Here is a 22,179-nt window from a genome sequence, read left to right as displayed (position 1 = left end):
CCTGGCCGGTAAGGCTGCCCAGGCTTGGAATGCCCTTCTGTTTTCACTGCGCAATACTCATGATCCGTTTACCGTCAAGAAACTTTTAAAAACCTACCTGTTTCCGTAATTGAGGGTGGTGTAGTTCAGAGACTCCTCTTGGATTCGCGCCGGGACACTCCTCGGAGTAGCTGTTGCGAGTTATAAGAACACTTAACATAACATAAGAGCACTTAACATAGATTTTGTCCAGAATGTCAACTGCTAACCAGTCTTTTCCATCAGAAAGTTTAGGATTCCAATCTCCAAACCTGGATTTGGGTTTCCCGACCTTAAGAATTGCCATATTTTATAATGCATGAAGTAGCTAAATTTGCGTCCAAGTGATTCAGACCTGCTCAACTGGACCTGCAGAAAAAGGTGCCTCCTCGGGTTACTTTATACAATAATTATTCGCAGCTGATAATTTCACAGTTCATCTTTGAATTGTATTGTATTGTATTTAGTTCTTATAGAGCGCAAACTGCCACCATACGGGTATCCTGGCGCTTAGACTTAGACATAACCGGCATTAGAGCAGACCAGAGTGACAGAGAATTCAGTTTGCAGTTGAGACAAATCACTTTACAGTCTTGTATATGTTCAAACGTTAAGGTAGACTATAGACTGCTCATGTTTTATTTGAGCCAATACTGAAATTTGCTTTGTAGGTAAGAGATTATATTAGAAAAAGTGGATTCAAAAAGGTATACTTGTCATGAGCCACATAATGATTGTCTCACCGTATGCTCCCTGCTTTTCGTAAAACGCACTATATCCACTGCGTTAAGTTTGTTTACATGGGCACTGTTTTCTGTCATCTTCAACCTTGACATGAATCCAACTGGTGATTTACTCACTTATAACACCTTCAAGATTTATCAGTATGACTATGATACACAACTCTGCTTGAAAGTCACCCTTGCTTTGGGCATTCAGTGTCTCAAACACTGCATGCATGTCATACAGACCTGGATGTCCAGCACCTCCATGAAGCTCAACCTAATCAAGACAGCATTCCTGTTATTTGCCAAGAATAACAACAAAAAAAACAATCCAACCTGGCTGAGTGACATGACCCTTGACTGCTTTGAAACTCAACTGTCACTGAATGCAAAGTCACTTGGAATCAGCCTGGAAATCACCCTCACAAAACACTTTGCCAAAAACTAAGACTGACTGGTACCAGCTCTCTCTTCTAACGAAAGTGAAACTAGATCTTCCATAAAGTGATATTTATACTATTCCAATTCCTTGTACTCTGGATGGTGGAAATGTCTTGCTCCATGTTTCTCAGACTCCACACTGGCGCAAATTAATGGCATCCTGCATGTTGCAGCACATCTCATTGAGGACACAAAGAACTATGACCCCTTCACTCTCCTATTGATGGGAACACATTGGCTCCAATTGGCTGCCAGCACCATTTTCAAAACCTACTGTATTTTTTTTTATAAATCCAGCACCCCCGCTGATGTTGCAGATAAAGTCCTCCTCTCTGGTGGTTCTCTGCACACCTTAGCTAGAACACCATCAGACTGCAGACTACGAAGTTTAAATAAAAAGTAAAAAAAGGACAGCAAGTCTTTGTATTTATACACCTGGGACCTGAAACAATTTTCCTTTATCATTCAGGTCCGCCCTAACGCTGCTCTAATTTAGGAAAGAGTTGAACACTCACCTCTTTAAAGAGAATACATCACAAGGTATTGACCAGCACAACCCAGCTACCTCTCTTAACACTCTGACATTTGACTTGTATTTGAACCTGTACAATTCTATGCTGCCTTTTGGTTTGCCTATAGAAATACCATAAACATACATACATACATATTTAAGTAGGGAATTACTTCATTTTGATAAAAGTTCTAATGAACTGTTCTACTCGAAAACGTAAACATCCAAAATATACAAAATTCATCTCAGTAAATAGCACATGATGTTTTGAAAAAGGGGGTTCCAAATGAGAAATCGAAGTCTGAAATAAAACCTCATATGTGACTTGCTCAATTTATGTGTGAATTATGAGACAATTGTCATACATTCTGTATGCTCAAAAAGTTTTTAAAAAATCTTGCACCCTTTGCAAACTGCTGATGCTGAATAATCGTCCAAACTAGAGTGTGATTTAAGGGAAATCTACCAGGTCTTCAAGTGAGGACCGTTTAGATTGCCTCGTGGGTCCAGAAATTAATAGGAGGGTGGCCGTCTGGCCTCTTCTGACTACCACCAACAGGGCTTCTACATCTTCGCACTAGATGGCGCAGGGTGTTGTGGACTTTCCTGACCTCAGCAGACCACCCAGCCAACTTGCTGGACTTCACAATCATGAACTGGTCGGTGTCTAGAACCAGGGACCTTTTTGATTTTCACCAACACACATTCTATCCTTTAGTGCTATGGTAGACATATTTACCCCTGTGCTTCACACAACCAAAGTTGTGCAGGTAGTAATCGAAAACGGTGGGAGGAAATGCACTTACTAGCTTTATTTTCTATTTTCGTTTTTGCAAAATGAACTAATTGGAAATATTTTCCATTCTGTTTTTTTTAAATTCCAGACAGACACAAATAGATGAACATTTTAGAACGATGTTACTGCATTAATAAGAGCTCCACTTGCCCCCTAATAAACTGGTTTCGTGGGAACTCATGTATTTGTGCTTTTTCGCCCACTTTATTTTGACTTGTGAAAATTCGGAAGGCTGTGTGGCTCATCTGACTATAATTAGCGCTTTCACTGTGGTTCCTGCTGACAGTATTTTGTCTGCTGTCCCTTTTCATGAGTCAACTACATGTGCCCATGCTCTCCTGTTCTACAATTTAGGGCCTACAATGATCTAGTTGAATTTTCTCAATTGTAGTCTTAAGGCAAAATATTGTATCTTTAACGTGGAATTTGATCGTCTGCTTTGAACAGAATACATCTTAAAATGTTCATAGTTTCAAGCATATGGGTAAATCGCCGATTGCGAACACGGATTTGACTGGGTGGATTTTCGTGAATATAATTACTTTACACTTCATGCCAGCTCACCATGGTGTCTGCTCGTTGTAGAAAAAAGACACGCCATTTGCTGAGCTTCATGTTTTGAGGGAAGCGGGGATAGAAGCCAGACTAAATCTTACATTAAACAGTACACCCTTCTCCATTATTTTTGCTGAGACTTATTTCTGGATTTGTCTCAGTGATTTGTGCTTATTGTTTTTCTTTTTTTCGTCTTTTTTTCAGGTGTCGATTTTAAAATCAAAACCGTGGAACTGAGAGGAAAGAAAATTAGGTTACAGATCTGGTAAGTGAAGCAAAGCAGCATGCTCTGGTGCGTGTACGCCAAATACCTGACCTTGTACCTAGTTTAAACAACTGCCTCCACCACTCCCGCATTTCTGTTTCTTAAATTAATTCATTCCAGAGGCACAGCTTTACAAGTTTAAAAAAAAGCCTATTTAAACTAGCATTGGCAAAGCTAATATGCCTGCTCTTGGCAAACTGGTGCAATGGAGATCTATATATTTTTTAGTGCAGGTATATATCACAGACAAAATATTCCCCATAAATCTGGCAACCATATGGTTTCCAGTACAAATAATGCATTTAGAAAACAATTAACCACAGCCTACATCTTTACTAGATCAGTATAGGTACTGACTGGCAAATAGTTCTACTTAGAAGTGCTTTATTTAAACCCTTTTGAGATTAAATGAACTTCAAAGAAAAATAAGATTATTTGGGCACTAAGAAAAGGTGCTATTATTCGATTTTATTTACTGTACTCATGAAAACTTGATTCAGACACACCAGGATGACTAAAACAAATGAAGGCTAATGAATGGAAAGAAAAAAAATTGGCAAAGGAGAGCATTGGCCCACCTGTCCTGGCTTTAAAGTGCAGGCAGATTTGCACATTAGACAAAATGCAGTTGTTTAAAGTGAAAGAAGGGGAAATGATTGAAGTGGTATGACCCATTGTTCCGTTCTCTTTGCTGTGCAGAAGTAAAGTGTAAATAACAGATGAACAGAAGAGGGTGAGAAGAACTGACCCAATTCCCTCTATGTATGTATATGTATTTTGTGTATATATATATATATATATATTATCAAATGAGGATAGTGAGACAGTTGAAGTGTTCACAAATGGGCTCTGCGCTATTGTGGGCGCATCAAAATAGTGAGAGAAGAGTGTCTAATGGAGAGGTTGCTGAGAGGTAGCCAATCACTTGAGAGGTTTTTGAAGATGTATTTACTGGATACGCTGGAAATCCTAAATTGTCTTGAAGAGACGTAATAACCCTGTGGCTTGACAGTGGTCCATTTCCTGTTTTGCGGCGCAAACCTATTCTACAATCACAGACTGTGCGTTATTCCTCACTTTAGTGGTTGGGAAAATATTGACGAGTACATCAAGAAGTTGTTTTGGACATTGTCCCTACGTCGAACCATCCTGCCCCCTAATTATTTCGATTCTAAGTCCACTATGCCCTTGTGCATGACCACAAGGTTTAGGTTATTTTCTTCCACTGGTGGTTTCAGAAGCGAGGAGGAGAGCTACTGTTGCTTTTAAACAATAAAAAGTTTATACAGCAACTAAATACGTACAGATCTTGTCAGAGGAGACGCTAGATACATCTCCAGGAAGCAAGCCATTAAAAAACTAAAACTAGACTCGATTTTCAAAAGGAGTACACCAAATGAGGTCCAGGTTGTAGAATATGAACGGTTACAGATATATTTTATTTTGTATGTGTTTTTTTTCAGTGCCTTTTCTGCATATTTAGCTATGGAAAGAGCACCCTTTATGCTTTGCCCTGTTTATCATGGAAAACTTGTGTCGCGTGACATGCGGATGGTGTGCAAATCGCGTCTTGTTTGTGATGACGAGGTCAAGGATTGCTTTCTTACTTAAAAATGAAACCCCATGCTCTAAAAGTAAGAGATCAACAGCCTTTGACCCTCTAAGGCATGAGTCTCCAACGAGTACCTTGTGTGCTACCAGTAGGCCTCTCGCTATTTGCAAGTATCTTTTTTTTTTTTTTTTATGCAGCCCATCCTACTAAATCAGCAGCTTTTGCTTGATCTAGTTAATAGGTATAAACCAAAATCTTGAGTGTATTCAAGATAAAAATGTGTATATTCTCAGAAGTTATTAGCTGATATTTGAATGAAATCATGTGGCATAGGGGAGACATACGCAGCAATATTACCTTGGTGTGCCAATGGCAATATAGCGGTTATGTATTACTCACGTAGAGCCACTCCACTTTGACAAAGCCTTTTTACATTCCTATTGGCAACCCTGCCTGATGCACCAAGGTCACTGCGACTAATCATGAATAAGCTGGCCAGTAATGTCTTCTTGACTGATGTGGTCACTATTTCAACACTTAGTAGCACAGGATGATGGTCTTTGCATTAAAGTAGCTCTTATTGCAGAAATGGTTGGAGACCCCTGCTCTAAGGCATATCGTAAAAATCTGATTCCAGCAATCTTTGTGCATTCGGAGCTGAACTTGCAGAAATTGGGTTTTTTCCCTCTGAAGAAGGATACAATAATCTCGAAATGGGCAAAAGAAGCATAGGGTGAAATTGAAGCCACGGTGAAATTCACAAATATGGCGAAAGAAAATTTCAAAAGGCTTTTTGTCACTTTCAAAAATACCCAAACTGGCAATATCTAATTCTGATTTAGCCATCGCTGTCGAAAAAAGATGGTTTCTAAGCACAAAATAGCATCTGCAAAATTGAAAACTAAGTCAATGGTTGAAGGCTTACACAAACTTGTTGGTGCTTTTTTTTTGTGCTAAATATGAAACCTTTTCTAACTACAAAATAAGACGCATGAAAGATTACAGAGAAGAGCCACAGCACCACTTCCACGGACAGTCAAACCAGAGGGTCATGACTGTTCGTCAAACGAAGATCGAGGATGATAGAATTAAAAATGGAACGATCCAAAGAGAACTTACTTTTTTCTACGAGGTTAGTAGTCTAACCAAGAGCAACTGACTTAGAAAAAGTAAAAAAAAAAATATTTTCAAAAGTCTTTGATGCTTTTTCAAGCGGTACCAAAGAGGGCAGGTCACAACAGGCAAAAAGGTGATAGTGAGATAGAATTACCAGCACCTACAGTAGGTTCATTTACACCCCCCACCCCCCATTTAGATATAGATGGATCAGGTTGACGTACAGGGTGATCTTACTATACCCTACAGGGTAAGCCCAGAAGACATAACACTTGAAGATTTAGGAGGAGACCAGTATGGGAGCAAGTAAATGCCAACTCGTCTCAGCACGACATAGAGACTTGTCTTACAAGACCATCTCTGCTAAAGACCTTGTTGTCTCACCATGCTGTCTTCAAAAGTGCTGCAGACCTGTGGAGTGCAAATGGAACAGGAAGTGGAAAAGGCATGCTTCCCCGTAAAATGCTGCACCCTCTGCAAAGAAAACGCCACTAATTGCTCATGTTATCCGGTGTAATACTGCATCGTAGGATACAAGGGCAGAAGTCTTTAGTATGCTGTGGGCCTTCTTGTACTGCAGCCTGGCAAATTTAGGTTGTTAATAATTAAGCAAGCACAAAAAGTTGTCCCACTTCCAAGACCAATTTCCATGTTTCAAATGGTGCTTTGGTAATTAATCTTAATAATTTATTTGTCCTTTGCAGCAGAGTATATCTTCAAATATAAATATTATTGCATGCGAGAGGCTGATGCAGTTTGGTCACATAAAAATTCACTGTGTAAGCTCCTTACCATAAAAACAGTGACGTTTGAGCAGTATTCTGGATGCCTTACTCAAACAACTGTGGAGAAGTGTGGCTCAATGGTTAGCGCGGCAGACCTCGATGCAGAGCACTGGTCCGGGACCAGGGTTCGATTCCCGTCGCGGCAGGGTCTCGGGCTATAAATTCTGCGGACCGGATATTCTCGCCTCAGTGCCTATTCTAATCATGGGTCCCACGCTGCAACTCTGGGCAATAGCTTGCTTAATCTCCACAACGGCCCCAACAGCGCTGGGATGCCTGGCCTTCACCATGGGGGTGCCCAGGAGTGGACACCTCACATGGAAAGCCAGGAAGGGTTCCTTCAGCGGTATGAATACAGCGCTGAGATACCCGTAGTGGTGATCGGCGCTATATAAAAAAACATACATTTACAACTGTGAAGAAGACCGCTGTGGTCTTGGGCACACTGATTTTAACACAGCCGACTGCTCTGCACACAGATTTGGTTGTGTGCTAATAGTAGAGCTCTGTAGTGTTACGTAGTCTTGACAGTGCCCTCATCTTTTCAGTGAACTAAGAAAGCTGGTTCTGGATCTGTTTGTAGGATCCAGACATGGTCTTTTACTAGAAAGGCACACAAAACTGTAAGCTGTGCACAAAAACGACAAACACTATTTGCTCTTCTGGCTCATCTGATTTAAATTTGTAATTGTCATAAAAACTACCCCTTCAACTGTGGAAGATTAAATTAGAAAGCGTATGTGCGGCCACCAGAAATCGGTGAGAAAAGCTGTATTGTGGCCATTGCTTACAGTAGACAGATTCTGATTATGCATGCTTACTAGGTTTACAAGCATTCTTGCTGATTCCATTTCTTGTGGAAAAGCTTTGCCTATTTTCCATGTGAGATCTATTCTCTTCTCTCTGCTTACTGAGGGAGCTGGGCCTTTGTATGGACATGGTCTGCTGTTCTAGTTTTGCCTGCAGGGCATACTCTCTTACATGGCACAACATAATTCATTTCTTCCTCCTGTGACTATTACAAGCAGGTAAGTTCATCATCATTCTGAATCAAGAGTTTTTAGTGATTGGTCTGATAAAGGTAGGTCATGCACTTTGTTTAAACCAATGGCTGACTTTGGATTATTAGTATAATCATATATATCATGTTATTTGTGCAAAGACTCACTTAGATAGCTATATTCAAATCCGAATACATTATCGGGGGACTAATAAGGGTAAGTTCCAGTTTTTCAAGGATAACGAGATACTATCTCTTTCTCATAATATCACAATGAGCCTTGTTCAAGACAGCCCAAGAAATAAAGAGGTTAAAACTGACCGGATTGTTGTCCAACCAAAGTAGCCATGTAACATCAGTGAAAGAAAATAACTTTGTAGGGGCAGAAACATAATCGAGAATATGGGCAGCTGAGTCATTGGGAAGATTAATAAATTATTTGAAATCGAAAGTGGCACATACCGCGTCCAGCTGAGCTTCCTCCGGATGCGTGGGTTCGTCAGCCCAGAAATTAATGTTGCCCACTGGCAGAAAAGAGGGGACTTTGACTATAAGAGGAGCTAAGAAAAACAGTAAATCCATACCTGGGGAGGTGTCGATAAACCAAACAAGCAGTTGGCTACAAGAGTCCGCTGTTTTTCTTTGAGCAATTAGAAGTTCACCAGCCATTAAAAGCCAAAGTTGTGATAATAGAAATCCATAAAGGACGGCGGCTCATAATACTGAGATGGCCACCCTTTCGGGAGTCCTGGTCCACTGTAAACGTTGGCTAGCCTTTGGGTACTGAAAGCACAATGTATGAGTCAGAAACTTTGTGCAGCCACCTTTCAGAAGTCTAATGATCTTTGCTCAGTAAGACTTTTTGTTCATTGAGTGTTCTAAGAATTGGAGTATATGAGTGAACAGGACTGCGATTGAGAAACTAAGAAGGCTGAAGTCAATCTGAGGGGGATTTCTGGACATCTAGAAATGTTGACGGAACTACTATGTCTTGACAAGTTAGAATACCCAGAGGAAGGTTACTAGCTTAAATACCTTGAAGCTTGGAAGGGGAGTAGTTTCAACACATACCAAAATCAATGTCCATGCCGTGTGGCTTGTAGAGCCAGTGTATAAATGGACAAAGTCATTCTTGGTGGGCCAAAGGCATGACAGTGACATGTTTACAGCGCACACTGCATTTTTATTTTACTGCCAGTCTTTAGAGAAGGAGACTTTGTAACCATCATTGGTTGCCACACCACCAATATATGAGGTGAAGAGGAGAAATCAAGGCAAAAAATGTAATCAAAGTGGAGTCCGGCATCTCCTGGTGCTGTCATGAAGCACTACTGGAAAAAAAAGATTGCTAGCTAAAATAATTGTGAGAAACTGAGTAAGCTACATGTATAAAGAGTAAGCTAAAACAGCAAATGTGCATCAGTTGCTATAGCGAAAACCAACAACATATTCTACAGTGCCTGATGTTTGTTTTGCTGCATGTTGGTTCTCGGTCAACAGGTTCATGATGCAACGCTGTTCAGAATCTCAATCTACGAGTGAGTTTTTATACTGTTTATCTATAGTGCTCCTTCTGGATTTTTAATTTACAAGGGGGTTCCCTTCATACCTACCTCATTTGTGGTAGTACTGCAAAATACTCCTTCAAAGATGAGGAATTTGTTGCAAAAAGAATCCTTTAGAAGAACAAGTTTAATTTTATTTTTGTTATGCTATTTCATACTACACGAGAATCCCCCAACTGTCCATATTGGTTTAGTTATTTTCAGTCATTTTGAGAGTGATCTAATGATCACTTGCCCAACCCACAACACAAAACCTAGTAAGTCAATATACACATGTAAGCCTGTATGATAAGAGAAGAGGGTCTTTGAATAGGCAAAAAGGCTCTTATCAGTCAATATAAACAAAACCAAATAGTTAGGGCCCTGCATTTGTTGGACCTCATGGTCTTGATCTTTCTAATATCTATTCGTCCCAGATTATTTGCTCTCTTGTTCTTAGAATGATTCTATTTATAGTGTTTAATCCCTCCCAGGAAAATGGTAACATTCTATGAACAAATACACCATTTGCAGAGCCAGTGACTGGTGGTGGTTGTTGAATCAAACCAGTTTTTTTTAAGGGCAGTGTTCTAGCCTGCGCATGCCCTACTTGGTGTCCCTTTGTCGCCATGTGTAGCCACTGTTGCATCAATCACTTTTCGGTCTGAAAGGGTAGGCGTGGGCTAATAAGTTACCCAAGGTGAAGGAGATTAGGTTTTTAACACAAACAATCTATGTCTGGCTTAAGGAAAACATTGGCTGAAGCTTGTGCCATTTTGACATTAAAGTCTTACACATAGACATCTGGAACGAGGTAGAGGAAGAAGACAAACAACATTAATTTAGTATTTTTTCTTTGTCACAGCAACACTTTTATTCAAGCACCAGATATAATATTGTGAGCAGTCATAATGTCTTTGAGCCTTTTAACACCTTCATTTTTCAATTTGTTTGCCTATTTTCTCCCCAAACCCTTTTGTTTGTGCTTATAACCACTTTGTATTGTTTTGTGCCAAATATTAGGTCTCTGATATCTTTCAAGTTAAACCAAATTCGATGTATGCAAAGAGAAATGGCATGCTAAAGGAAAATTTGTTATCATCTGGTTATCAGAAATAATGTGATGTACCGGATATCTGAAATATAGTCACCGCATCTTACTAACTGCTTTAGAATGTCACCCACCTGAATGTTTTGCTGTGTTCATGATTTGCACCCGTCCTGTTTAACTACTTACTCTTTCGCCTTCACCCATTGCTTGATTATTTGTAGCATGTCTTCATCCCTCATCTGTGTCCCTGTCTGGAAAACTGTGGTCAGAATATTGGCTGTTTGAATAGCTGGGTGAATGCTGGCTCTAACTCAGGTAATATAATGGGATTTTTCTTCTAATGTATGCTTACCTCAGAACCTTTCTTGAGACAGAAGGAAAAATATTCAGTTTTGTTTAAGTAATGTGTTTGCCGGAGAACGGGACTGCCCTATTGCTCATTCTATACTTATTGTACTTTCTATATACTCTATTCCTTTCATACAAAGATGTCCATCCCTATTCTGTTTGCCGACCTCACCCTGACTTTCAGATTTCACTTTCGTCTTAAGCCGGGCACTGCATCTTGTTCTCAGACATTTGCCTCTTAGCGTTATTCCCCTTTAGGTACCCAGAAGGTACTTGACATCCAGATTCGATGCAAAGCCAAATATCCTGACTGTTAATACATTTGAGTGTACATCAGGGCAGTCCTCCCTTTACTATCTTGGTTAAGTAGGCTGGCGTAGTCTGTGACTGGCCTTGGGATTTAAATCACATTGTGGAGCATGTCATGAAACACTTCAATGGTACCATATTAACAACTTAAGAACAAACCTTTATTTGCATTGCGATACATGTAAAAATCGGCATTGCTAAAATAAATAATTTAAATGGTTTTTTTTCCGTGTAGCTCCTTCCAATTCCATATTTTGAGAAATCCGCAAGTGGCCATTTTCAAAATGATCGATGGTTGATGCTTGGTTGAATTTTTTTGCCTTTTGTCAGTTAGGTGCTTCCTATGTCTGCTGACTGATACCTGCCTTTTGCGTTTTTTTCCTTTAGGCTGACTAGACATGACTGGGTCCTGTAGTGCTGTTGTGTTATTTTGCCAATGTACTCTGCACGTGCTCTTAAGGTTTATCATATGTTATTGTCTTGCAAGACATTCTTTTGTTTTCTTGTTGTTTTTCATTGAATGCTTGTCAGCTTCAGTTCTATAGCGAAGAAGAGATTTCTACCTAGATTTGGAGGTTGAAGGTCTGGGCACTGCTGTCAGACTTTCAGGTGTGCTACATTAGGCTATCAATGCTCTTGGTCAAGGGTGCGAGACTTGGAGCCTTGGGTCCCACCCAACTCCAGCCAAGAAAATCATCTTGCATTCAGAAAAATGCTACCAATAATCTTTTCTGTGGATCTTTCATGTGGGTTATGGCCTAAAAGCAGATTTCACCTTCCTGCATCTACTGAGTGATAATCCTTTGAACTTGTTATCACTGTTCTCTGAAGGAACTCTACAGATATGCTTACGGTGCTACGGCTATAAGATTACTCCAAGGTATATACAGTTTGGAGGAAGCAGTGGCCTTCATCATATCGGTTATCATGCTTTACAAATAATTTCTTATGTGAGCTTCCTGGCAGTCTTTTAGCTGTGCTGGACATTCCCTTTGGTAATACCTGCAGAAGGCCACAAGAGACATCAACCTCAAGCTTCTTAAACCAGTTTGGTTTGTCGGGGTGCACCTTGTGAGAATTAGGCCAAGATTTCCACTTCTCCCACTTCTAGGGAACACGTGGACAAGCTGTCATTTAAGCAACCAATTAAGGTACCTTTTTATTGGCTTGAGAACCTTCTGCTTCCTATGTAAGTGGAACTGCAGGATCAAAACACTAGGACTCTAAACTGGAAGACACTTTATTTCCAGTGTCAATGTATAGCTCCTTGACATTTTACAACTCTGAGATCAAACTACAGCAGAATCCATCACAAGCTGCAGATTTGCTTTTCCTCTTGAAAATCTATGGGATCCCAGAAAGTGTGATTTCTATTAAACATTTGAGTTTGGTCTTTTGTACCAATGGCACTTGTGGCTCGTTGTTGGATCAGCACTAGTGTGGTAGCTGATTGGAAGAGATATTAAGTGATTTTGGTTTGATTTTGGGACTTATTTGCAGTATCAAGGGGTACAGAACTTTAAGGGCTCACATATCTGAGGCCAGTCTGTTGCTCTCATATGTAGGCTCTGTTACTGTTGGTTACTATCGATCAGAGCATATCGGGAGATCAGCGGTAGCAGTCCGAGTCCCCAATTCCTTTTGTAAATAGTAATCTTATTCCCTCCTTTTAGGATTTGTGGTTCAGATTTTAAAAAGTTAGCAGGAGTTGGTATGGCGCTTATCTAGAACCATGAGTAAACATGATCTTTGAATAACAACAAAAATGGAAGTACAAGAAAAGTATTGTGTTCAAATTATCATGTATCTCAAAGGAGTAAAACAGATTGTTTCTCAAATAATTTGCAAATCTTTGCAGGTTGAATGCAGCAAATTCTTATTTTACTTAGGACTGTTGGGTGTGCTTTATGGATATCTAAGAACTACACTTTCCCCTTGCGGTGCTTCCCTTAGATTGAGTCCCGAATAGTTGTGACTTTGACCAGTTAAGACATGGGATATTGCCCTACTAAACAAAACAGTTTTCAGAGATGTACATCAACTCCTGTAGGGGACTTAAGTCGCATAACCTGCATTGAATAGTCATTATCTTTTAAAAACTATCTGTTTCAGAACTCAAACCAAGCGTTTTACTTCACTGTGTGTATTGCTCCCACCTAACATGTTCCTTTGTCATGATTTCAGTATTCCAAGTTGAGGAAGAAATCCTCCCCTTGTTTAACCTCTCTCTGGAGACTGGGATGGTTCCAAGATTCTTTAAGGAAGCCAGAATAATCCCCCTGCTCAAGAAGACCGGCGCGGATACTTCCAATATCAAAAACTACAGACCTATTTACCAACTTCCATTTCTGGCCAAAATCTTTGAGCAATATGTCCTGCAAACCCTATCCAGATTCATGGAGGATCGCCACCTCCTGGAGGACAGGCAGGCTGGTTTCTGTGCACACCATAGCACAGAATTGGTGATGCTATCAGTGTTTGATGATATCAGGATGACAGCTGACAATAAAAAGCCATGTGTCCTAGTCCTCCTAGACCTGTCGGCAGCGTTCGACATGGTCAACCACGCCCTACTCCTGGAAATATTAGGAAAAATTGGAATTGGGGGATCTATCTTACAATGGTTCACCTCATTCCTGACCAACCGCACCCAAAGAATTCAGATGGGCGACTGGGTCTCAGAGTGGAGGCCTATTCCCTGTGGCACCCATCCTATTCAACATTTATCTCAGACCTCTGATAAATGCCCTTGCGGCAATGGACTGCCAAGTTTTCAATTATGCGGATGATACAGAAATTATTCTGCAAATAGAAAACACCCCACAAGCCCACTCCCGGGCGAAAGATGTTCTGCGATTTACGGTCAACTGGATGACCGCCAATTCACTCGAGATTAATCCAGACAAAACCGAGGTCTTGGCCGTGACCGATGACCACAACTCCCTCTACTGGACTCATGAGCTGGGTGATGCTCCAGCCCCAGTGGTTAAAAGTTTGGGAATCAAAGTGGACGCCAAGCTTTCACTGGCCAATCAAGTCTCCACTGTGTTTGGAACTTGAGTGGGCCTACTCAGGCTATTGAGGAGACTCTCCCCCATCCTCTCCTTTTCAACCATGAGAACAGTTGTAGCCACCATGATCTTGGCTCGCCTCGACTATGGTAACTCGCTCTACATCGGATTGCCAGACTCACTAGTGGGCAAACTACAGATAGTGATGAATGACGCCGCCAGGCTAATTCTCAAACTACCCAGGCGCACGCGGGCATCACCCCTTCTGCAACGACTCCACTGGCTGCCCATAAAGCAGAGGGCCAAATTTAAGGGCCTCTGCATTGCTCACAAGGCACTTCACGGTCTCGCACCCATCTACATCAAACAACGACTAGAGAAATACGTCCCAGGCCGCTCGATAAGGTCCTCCATGGAGTGCCTTTTAAAATGCCCACGTTTCAACTACGTCACCAAAGGTGGCCGAGCCTTTTCCGTCCTCCTACCCACACTCTGGAACAGGCTGCCTAGCCAGCTCCGCGCGGAAAGCCGCCTTCTCCCTTTCAGAAAAAAACTGAAAAACATTATTTTTACGGAAGCTTGGGCCTAACTGTATAACACTCTCCCTGGAACTGACGTTGATCTTCTTGAAGCACTTAGAGACCTTCCGGTATTAAGTGCTCTACAAATCAAAATTAACAATTACAATAACAAATAGTGGGAGGGAATTGTCTTGTAACTAATCGATAATGGTGATTTACCATCATAGTACTGTGTTTTCGTGTTACTGTGTTCTTATCCTTGTTCACACTAATAACGAGCCAACCATATTAAACCAGCTAAGCATTATTCTAATGTAATGTGTTTTTTATGTTTTATCCCACGTTGTCATCTAACTTGTAACTAGCAGTCTAATAGTATTAAGGACATGCATGCTGTTTGTCCTATTGATTTGCCTCTCACTGTCTTTGTCTTTCATATTTTAACAGACTGCATGTTCATCACTTTCCTTTAGACGTGTCCTTCAGAGTGCAGATGCATCCACCAGCAGTATACGGCAGCCGCTACCACTACTGCTGTTTTTGACGATGGTTGCACTGGTCCAGCATGGTCGCATATTAGCTGTTACATGGGGCAACAAATGTGCTTGACCATAATATATTTTGGTATTTATGAACGCTAAAATATGAAGATTGAGTTGATCTGTTTTGTTTATGAACTCAAAGAATGCCTGTGTTAATGCTGGCTGCTATGTTTCAGGGACACGGCAGGTCAGGAGAGATTCAACAGCATTACCTCAGCCTACTACAGAAGTGCCAAGGGAATTATATTGGTGTATGATATCACCAAAAAAGAGACATTTGATGATTTACCAAAATGGATGAAAATGATTGATAAGGTATGTACGGTGTCATTTGTTTAACGCTCTGTTTATTTATTATTAGTGCTTTTACAGTATTGTGTGATTACAAATTGTCCTATGAAATGTGACTATGACTATCTGCAAATGTTGCCCCTTAGTTCTATTCCTGACTAAAAGTTCTGTTGTGAACTGTTGACAGTTTAATGCCCTGTGTTTTCAAATTCATCCCATTCTTTTTGTGCTTTTTTTTCTTTTCAAATAATTTTTATTGGTATTTTCAAGAAAAGCAAGAACATAAGTGGAAATAAAGAAACAAAGAAAAACACAAACTGTCATGAGAAGATATGCAATTACAAATGATAATAATTACCAAAGAGAAAGAAAAGAAAAAGTACAAAAGAGAGTTACAAATGGAGTGACAAATGGAATTGCGGTTAGATTGGAGCCACAGTAGGACCTTGTTGCCGACATGTTTATATAGACTGACCATAAAGTCATGCGATAGACATACAATTGCAGTTATAAATGATTGAATAAGCAGCGTCCAGAATATAGTGTCGGGACATCATTACAGTATTATAATATTCATAAACACATATACTGTGTGTTATCATGCTGTAGTCCAGAATAACAAAACAGCAGGTAATACACATATCTTCTCATATCTTATCTATAGTATTATATTAAAGGTGTTATGAGGATAACTTGAAATCTGTCCAATGCGTTGCGTTTCCTGAATGAAGGGACATATGAGAGGATGCATGTTCGGGAAAGAGACATATTGGAAGAATATCATATCGCAAGTCGTTGTGTTCTGAAGATCATTTAACCCTTTCGCTGCGGCGGGAATTCCGCCGCAGCGCTGGGGGGTGCGGGGGGGCAGCGCGGTGGCGCTGTGCTCATGACGGAGCCGCTCCGTCATGAGCCACGGTTGAGCTGTGCTCATGACGGAACGGTTCCGTCATGACTCCGCCCATTTGCGTTGTCCCCCCGCACAAGCGGGGAAACAGCGCCGCGTAGGCGGAGCGGCCGCCAACGGCCGTGACATGACGGAACCGTTCCGTCATGAGCACACGGCAACCGTGGCTCATGACGGAGCGGCTCCGTCATGAGCGTGCAAGGGGCTAATAAGCACAATAAAGTGAATGCATGAGACTCCTGTGCGGTTGTTAGATTCAAGGAGGGTCATATTTAAAGGAAAAGGCGTCAAGGTATTTCCATAGTTTCTTGTGTGAAGGACGCCAGGGTAAAGAGTGTAGTGAGATATTATCCGCCCCTCTGAGAAAGGTCAGCCATTCTTGCCACTTCATGAAAGAAACTTCCTTTGAACTCTTCCAGTTATTAAGTATAATTTTGCAGGCAAGCGTAAGCATTCGGTCTAACAGGAAGCAGTCATTCTCATTCGACAGCATTGGGTCTAGAAATCCCAGGAGGATGTATGACAATTCCCTGGGAGGATCGATGTTTAATGTGCTTTTTATACATTTGTATATTTTATCCCAGTATGTTTGCAAGATAGGGCAATGGAAGAGCATGTGGGCTAAATCCCCGTTGTGTGTTTTGCAGTTCCAAAATGTTGGGTTCTGACTTCTTGCGGGGGTCCAATATGTTCTATTTATTAGCATGTGTTTCGTTTGGGATAGTACGGGAGAGATTTTATTAGAGAGGGGAGTTTTATGTATCTTGTGCCAGTCAAAGGGAATATTTCTCATGTTAGGCTCAGATTCCCATTTTACCTCATTACGCAAATGTTATATTTGCGTGGCTTTGGGAGCAGTAGTTTGTAGATTTTAGGTACAATGTGCCCTGATTTTAGTAGTTGGGATATCATTGGAAGGATCGACGAGTTGGAGGGTAGTATTGAGTGTAACGATAGTTCAGTTTTTAGTTTCAGGAATTTATAAAAATCTAAGGTCTCTAGGCCACATCGTGTTTGAAGTTCGGAGAAGGGAGTGGGCAGCTTCCCTGTATAGAGGTCTTTGACTAGGTTTTATGCCATTTTTTGACAATTTTTCCCAAAATAAGATTTCACTGTCTATCTTTAGATGTGGGTTCTACCAGAGGGAAGCTAAGATGGATTTGCTTATTTTCACGGCCGACGATTGGTCTAGGCGCAGGAGGGCTCTTCTCGTATTTTGAATGATATATTTAGAATGGGGGATGAAGGAGATGTCCATAGTTGGGAGAGCAGCCAGTGGAATTTCATTGATGAGTGATCTCTCAATGTCTACCCACACTGGAATATCTTCAGTATCTGTCACCAACCAGTTAGTCCCTGTTTGCAAAGGTAAGCAGTTTGGTAGTTCCTGAAGTTTGGAAAGCCCAAGCCCCCTTTTTCTTTGGACAGCTGGAGTTTCTTCAGGGAAATTTTAGGTCTCTTCCTTTGCCAAAGGAAAGAGTTGTAGGTGTTTTAAATCTTGTTCAAGAATTCATTGGAAAGTGTCCTGGGTATAGCCATGTAATTCACTAGTGGGGTGATCATCATTTTTAATGTGTCAGCTCTTCCCCACCAGGATAAGAATTTTGGCGACCAACCGTCTAGCAGCGTGGTAATTTTTTGGGAGAAGGGCGTTTTCATTGGTCTGGAGGGTGGTGACTAGGTCTTTGGTGAAGTCTAGGCCTAAGTATTTGATACAATTTGGTTGCCAGGTGAGGCCTGAGTTGCCAATTATACTTTTATTGCCGATATTGTTGAGTAGCTTGACCTCTGTCTTGTCCTTGTTGAGCTTATATCAAGATACTGTAGAGAAATCCTCTGTTGAGGACATTTGGGCAGTTATAGCGGACTCCACCTTTTCTGAAATGACTAGCACGTCATCTGCATAAGTGGTTATTTTGGCTGTGTAATTGTTCAACCGTATGCCTGAGATCCCTTTGTTATTCCGTAACTGGAAGTGCAACGGTTCTATTGCAAGTAGAAACAGAGAAGGTGAGAGGGGGCAGCCTTGTCTGGTTCCCTGTTCTAGCTTAAAAGATAAGGAGAGACTACCACCTGCTCTGACTTAGGCGGACGGGTTAAAATACTTTTCCATAACCATTCGGATAAAATTGTCACCCAAGTTGAATTTCTCGAGTGTTACTCTAAGATAGGACCATTCTATTTTGTCAAACGCCTTTTCCGCATCCAACGTGATTGCTACTGTGGGGGAGTCAGACAGTTTGGCCTTCTCCAGGGCATGGCATAACATTTGTGTGTTGTCACTGGAAAATCAGTTTTTTAGACATCCCACTTGTGAGGGGTAGATGAGTTTGGATATATATTTTTGGAGACGGTTTGCGAGGATCATGGCAAACATTTGGAAATCTATGTTTATCATGGATATAGGCCTATAGTTTTTAGGTTGTGATGGATTCTTCCCATCTTTGGGTATCACTACAATGATAGCCTCTGCAGGGGTCCTGCTCATTTTGGCCTGATTCACTAAATTGATTGAACATGCTTAGGAGAGGGGGAATCAGAACAGATGCGTAGGTTTTGTAGAATTTTGCGTTTTGATGAAATTTCGCGTTTTGTAGAATTTTTGCGTTTTGTTGAACTTCTGCCTGTACTGTGCATAAGTCATCAACTGCTGCTGTGAGGCGTGAGTGACCAGCCCTAAGCTCTTCATATAGCATTTCTTAATATAGTTCTCAAAAGTGTCATCTAATATTGTGACAAATCATGGGTTAATAATTGTATGAGAAACTGGCCAGCAGTGGAATTTGAAGGGCTTCTGAGATCAGTATCCCTTTCTTGATCAAGAAAATCTCTGGAAAAAGACTGGTTTAGAAAATTAATACATAGCATCAGCATTTATTAATGATTCTATCTATTAAATGGAAATCATTTCAGTTATTTGACTCCTTTGGGGGAGTTCTGTTTTCCCACAGTGCAGTAGGAACTTCAGTTTGCGATACCTGCATGGCATTTATCATGTTGGCCCAGGCATGCTTAATGCATCATCCTATATTTTTATATATTTATTTCTTTTTTCTATATATTTTTATCATTGAACGTCAATAAAATTATTGTTCTTCCAAATAAAACTCGACATGGAATATTAATCATGAATTCTTCAACCCAAATAATGATAAATAATTCATTAAAATAAAATGGAATTGTCTCAAAACCTATCTCTCTGGATCAGTGGACATTTTAGGATCCTCCTCCCATTGCCATATCCAAAATCTCCAGCAAAAACTCCTGGCTTTAGTCTATCTAGTTAACCCTTTATCTTGACTAATGGCAACATTGTTGTGGGTTTTGAGCCATTGCTCTCTTTGCAATTTTACTAGTATAAATCTCTACATCATTGTTGCTTCATTCATGGTCTGACAATTTACTATTTGTAGAATATTGGCATTTTTCAATATAAAAGCACTGCATAAAGTGCAAATTCAAAAGACAAATGGAAGAACCACGCTTAGATCTTTGAAGGATCAAAAGTGTAGCCAGATTCTGGTTCTATTCACAAGAATGCTATAGATGCTCATTTCCACCCTCGAAACCTTCTCTCAGAGCTAGGATTTCCCAGTAGAGTCCACTGAAACTGCCGCTAAACCACTTCAAAAGCTTTTTTAACATCAAGGAAAATCCCACCAATTACCTTTTGTTTTTCCTGAGCTATGTCAATAAAAGTAACAACGGTATTGGTATGTTTAGGACAGAAGCTGTCTGATATGAAAACCATGTTATCTTCGACAATAATGAGAAAATAATGATCCATTATTTGGAAATGGTTTTGCATACATTTTTGTGTCTGTTTTCAAGTACAAAATCTGGGCTCAAGGAGGAGCGCTTTGAAAGAGGTTTATTTTTTATTTTTTATAACGTTTGTTAGCTGTTTAATAGCATTTGGGACTAGGCCCCACCCCGTTTCATACCAACACACTTTTAAAGCAATACTTTACTTAATTATTCTAGATAATACTTTGTTGTTTATATATGTTCGAGGCATGTGGGCTGCTGAATTCATATCTGTGCATAGATCGCCGCCTAGTGTTGGGTCCGGATGTTTGCACGTTGTTGTCCTGGAAGAGTCTTCGAAGTATCCTTGGATAGGTGACTCCTCCCCTGGACTACAGTGCGCATGGGCATCCTCTCCATCCTCAGATTGTTTTTTTCCGCCATTGGGTTCGGATGTGCTATCTTAGCTCAAGTTAGGAAAATATTTTTTCGAGGCCAAAAGGCCTTTAGTTCGCGTCGGTACTGTTTATCGATCGGGTTTCGATAGAATTTGTTAGTTTACTAACTTTCAGCACCGACTGCTTTCGCATTTACCTGTCCATCGACGACTTCGACGATGGAATCCAGGACGCCGTTCAAAAGGTGTCCGGTATGCAATGCGAAGTACCCACACATCGACGTCCATCCGGTGTGCAACAAATGCCTTTCGCCGGACCACGACGAATCAACATGCATGGCCTGTGCCCGGTTCCGCTCGAAGAAGACTCTGCGGAATCGACGAGCGGCGAGACTCGAGGCGCAGCACGCGGCACCGGCCCCGACAGACATCTTCGGCGAGGCCGAGGACGTCGAGGAATTGGAAGTCTTGCCCTCCAGTCCCGTTTCCGAACACGAACCCGGATCGGACGAGGAAGACGAGTCACTCTTCCACAGAGGTGAAGACGACACCGAGGTAGGAGACGACGAGGAGGCCTTCGGGGCCGAAGAAAGTAGCTCCAATGATGAACAAGGCCTACCTGTTCAAACCGTTCAAACACCAGTGCCACAGCCTATGGCTCCGGTCGAGGGATCGCCTTCGGGCCTTACCCGAGACCCATCCCGCAGTTCTTCGGCCCCGCCCTCGGGCCCGGCCTCGGACGTTCAGCGGCAGCCATTACTACATAAACAGGCTGGTTTCCCTATCACAAAACCGAAACCGAAAGCTGCTCAGGTTCCACCGAAACCGAAACTGAAAGTAGCGCTGGTCGGATCGAGGCCTTCGACGCCAGCGCACCGCGTCGGCACCGACCGCACCAAGAGGGACTTCGGTGCCGAACTTGAGGCGGGCGACGTTGGAGTCGACAAACGGAAAAAAGCCATCGGCACCGACAAACCTGCTCGGCTACCGGCACCGACGACACCAAGGGCCGTACCGCCTGCTGTGTCTCACATCGCTCCCTCGACGACACCTAAGCCTCAGGTATCGAAGACTTCGACGGTGATCTCTTCGCCCCGACTCGATGACCCTCCGGCACCGAAAAAATCTACGGCCGCCTCTACGAGCCTGGCCGGTGCCAAAGCCTCGAAGGCGCCCCAAGTACGACCTGGTGTGACGCAAGGCAGCAAAACCACACCTGTCCTCCAGGACACGTCGGGCTCCGGTTCGGTCGGAGCTCCCGCAGCCTCTTCGGTGCCGACCAACATTACCTTCGGCTTGCCTCCGTCAACAATCCCAAAAATGTTCCAACTCAGGACACGGGTCACCCAACCTACGGTCACACCTGCTGAGACGTCTCCAGCACGTATCATCGACGCCGGCACTGGCAGAATGATTCTCCAGGACCGAAGGATAACTTCGGAGCCGCCATTGGACCCTTTCAGGATCCCACTAAAAAGGAAGTTGCCTGCAGAATCGGAACCTCTCCTTTATGAACCCTTCCATTCATCCTACCAGGATCCACACCGGTTCTCCCCCACACGCTCCGATACAGACGCATTGGAGGACTACATGGCTGACCAAGTCCCCTACCATGTAGACACGGACCCTGATGACCAGCAGGACCCTGATCAAACTTGGGGCGACCCTGCAGACCCCAGTGCACCTCTCGATGCACAGGATCCACAACTCTATGGGGCAAAGACATCTCCTGCGGAGGATACTGCAG

At 41.9% G+C, this 22,179-nt stretch overlaps 1 protein-coding gene across 1 annotated transcript in view; it reads left to right on the top strand.

Moving 5' to 3' along the window:
* RAB12 (RAB12, member RAS oncogene family) overlaps window positions 1–22,179 on the top strand; it is a 127,772-nt gene that overhangs the window by 68,354 nt on the left and 37,239 nt on the right. Inside the window, exons 2-3 of the mRNA XM_085607003.1 lie at window positions 3,251–3,311; window positions 15,267–15,405. Coding sequence (XP_085463129.1) covers window positions 3,251–3,311; window positions 15,267–15,405 — 200 coding nt within the window. The remainder of the gene's footprint in view (window positions 1–3,250; window positions 3,312–15,266; window positions 15,406–22,179) is intronic.

The sequence above is a fragment of the Triturus cristatus genome, chromosome 5_2 (genome assembly GCF_964204655.1).
Source record: "Triturus cristatus chromosome 5_2, aTriCri1.1, whole genome shotgun sequence".
Taxonomy (NCBI): Eukaryota; Metazoa; Chordata; class Amphibia; order Caudata; family Salamandridae; genus Triturus; species Triturus cristatus.
The sequence above is the reverse complement of the archived record's forward strand: the minus strand, read 5'-3'. Positions and strand labels throughout refer to the sequence as shown.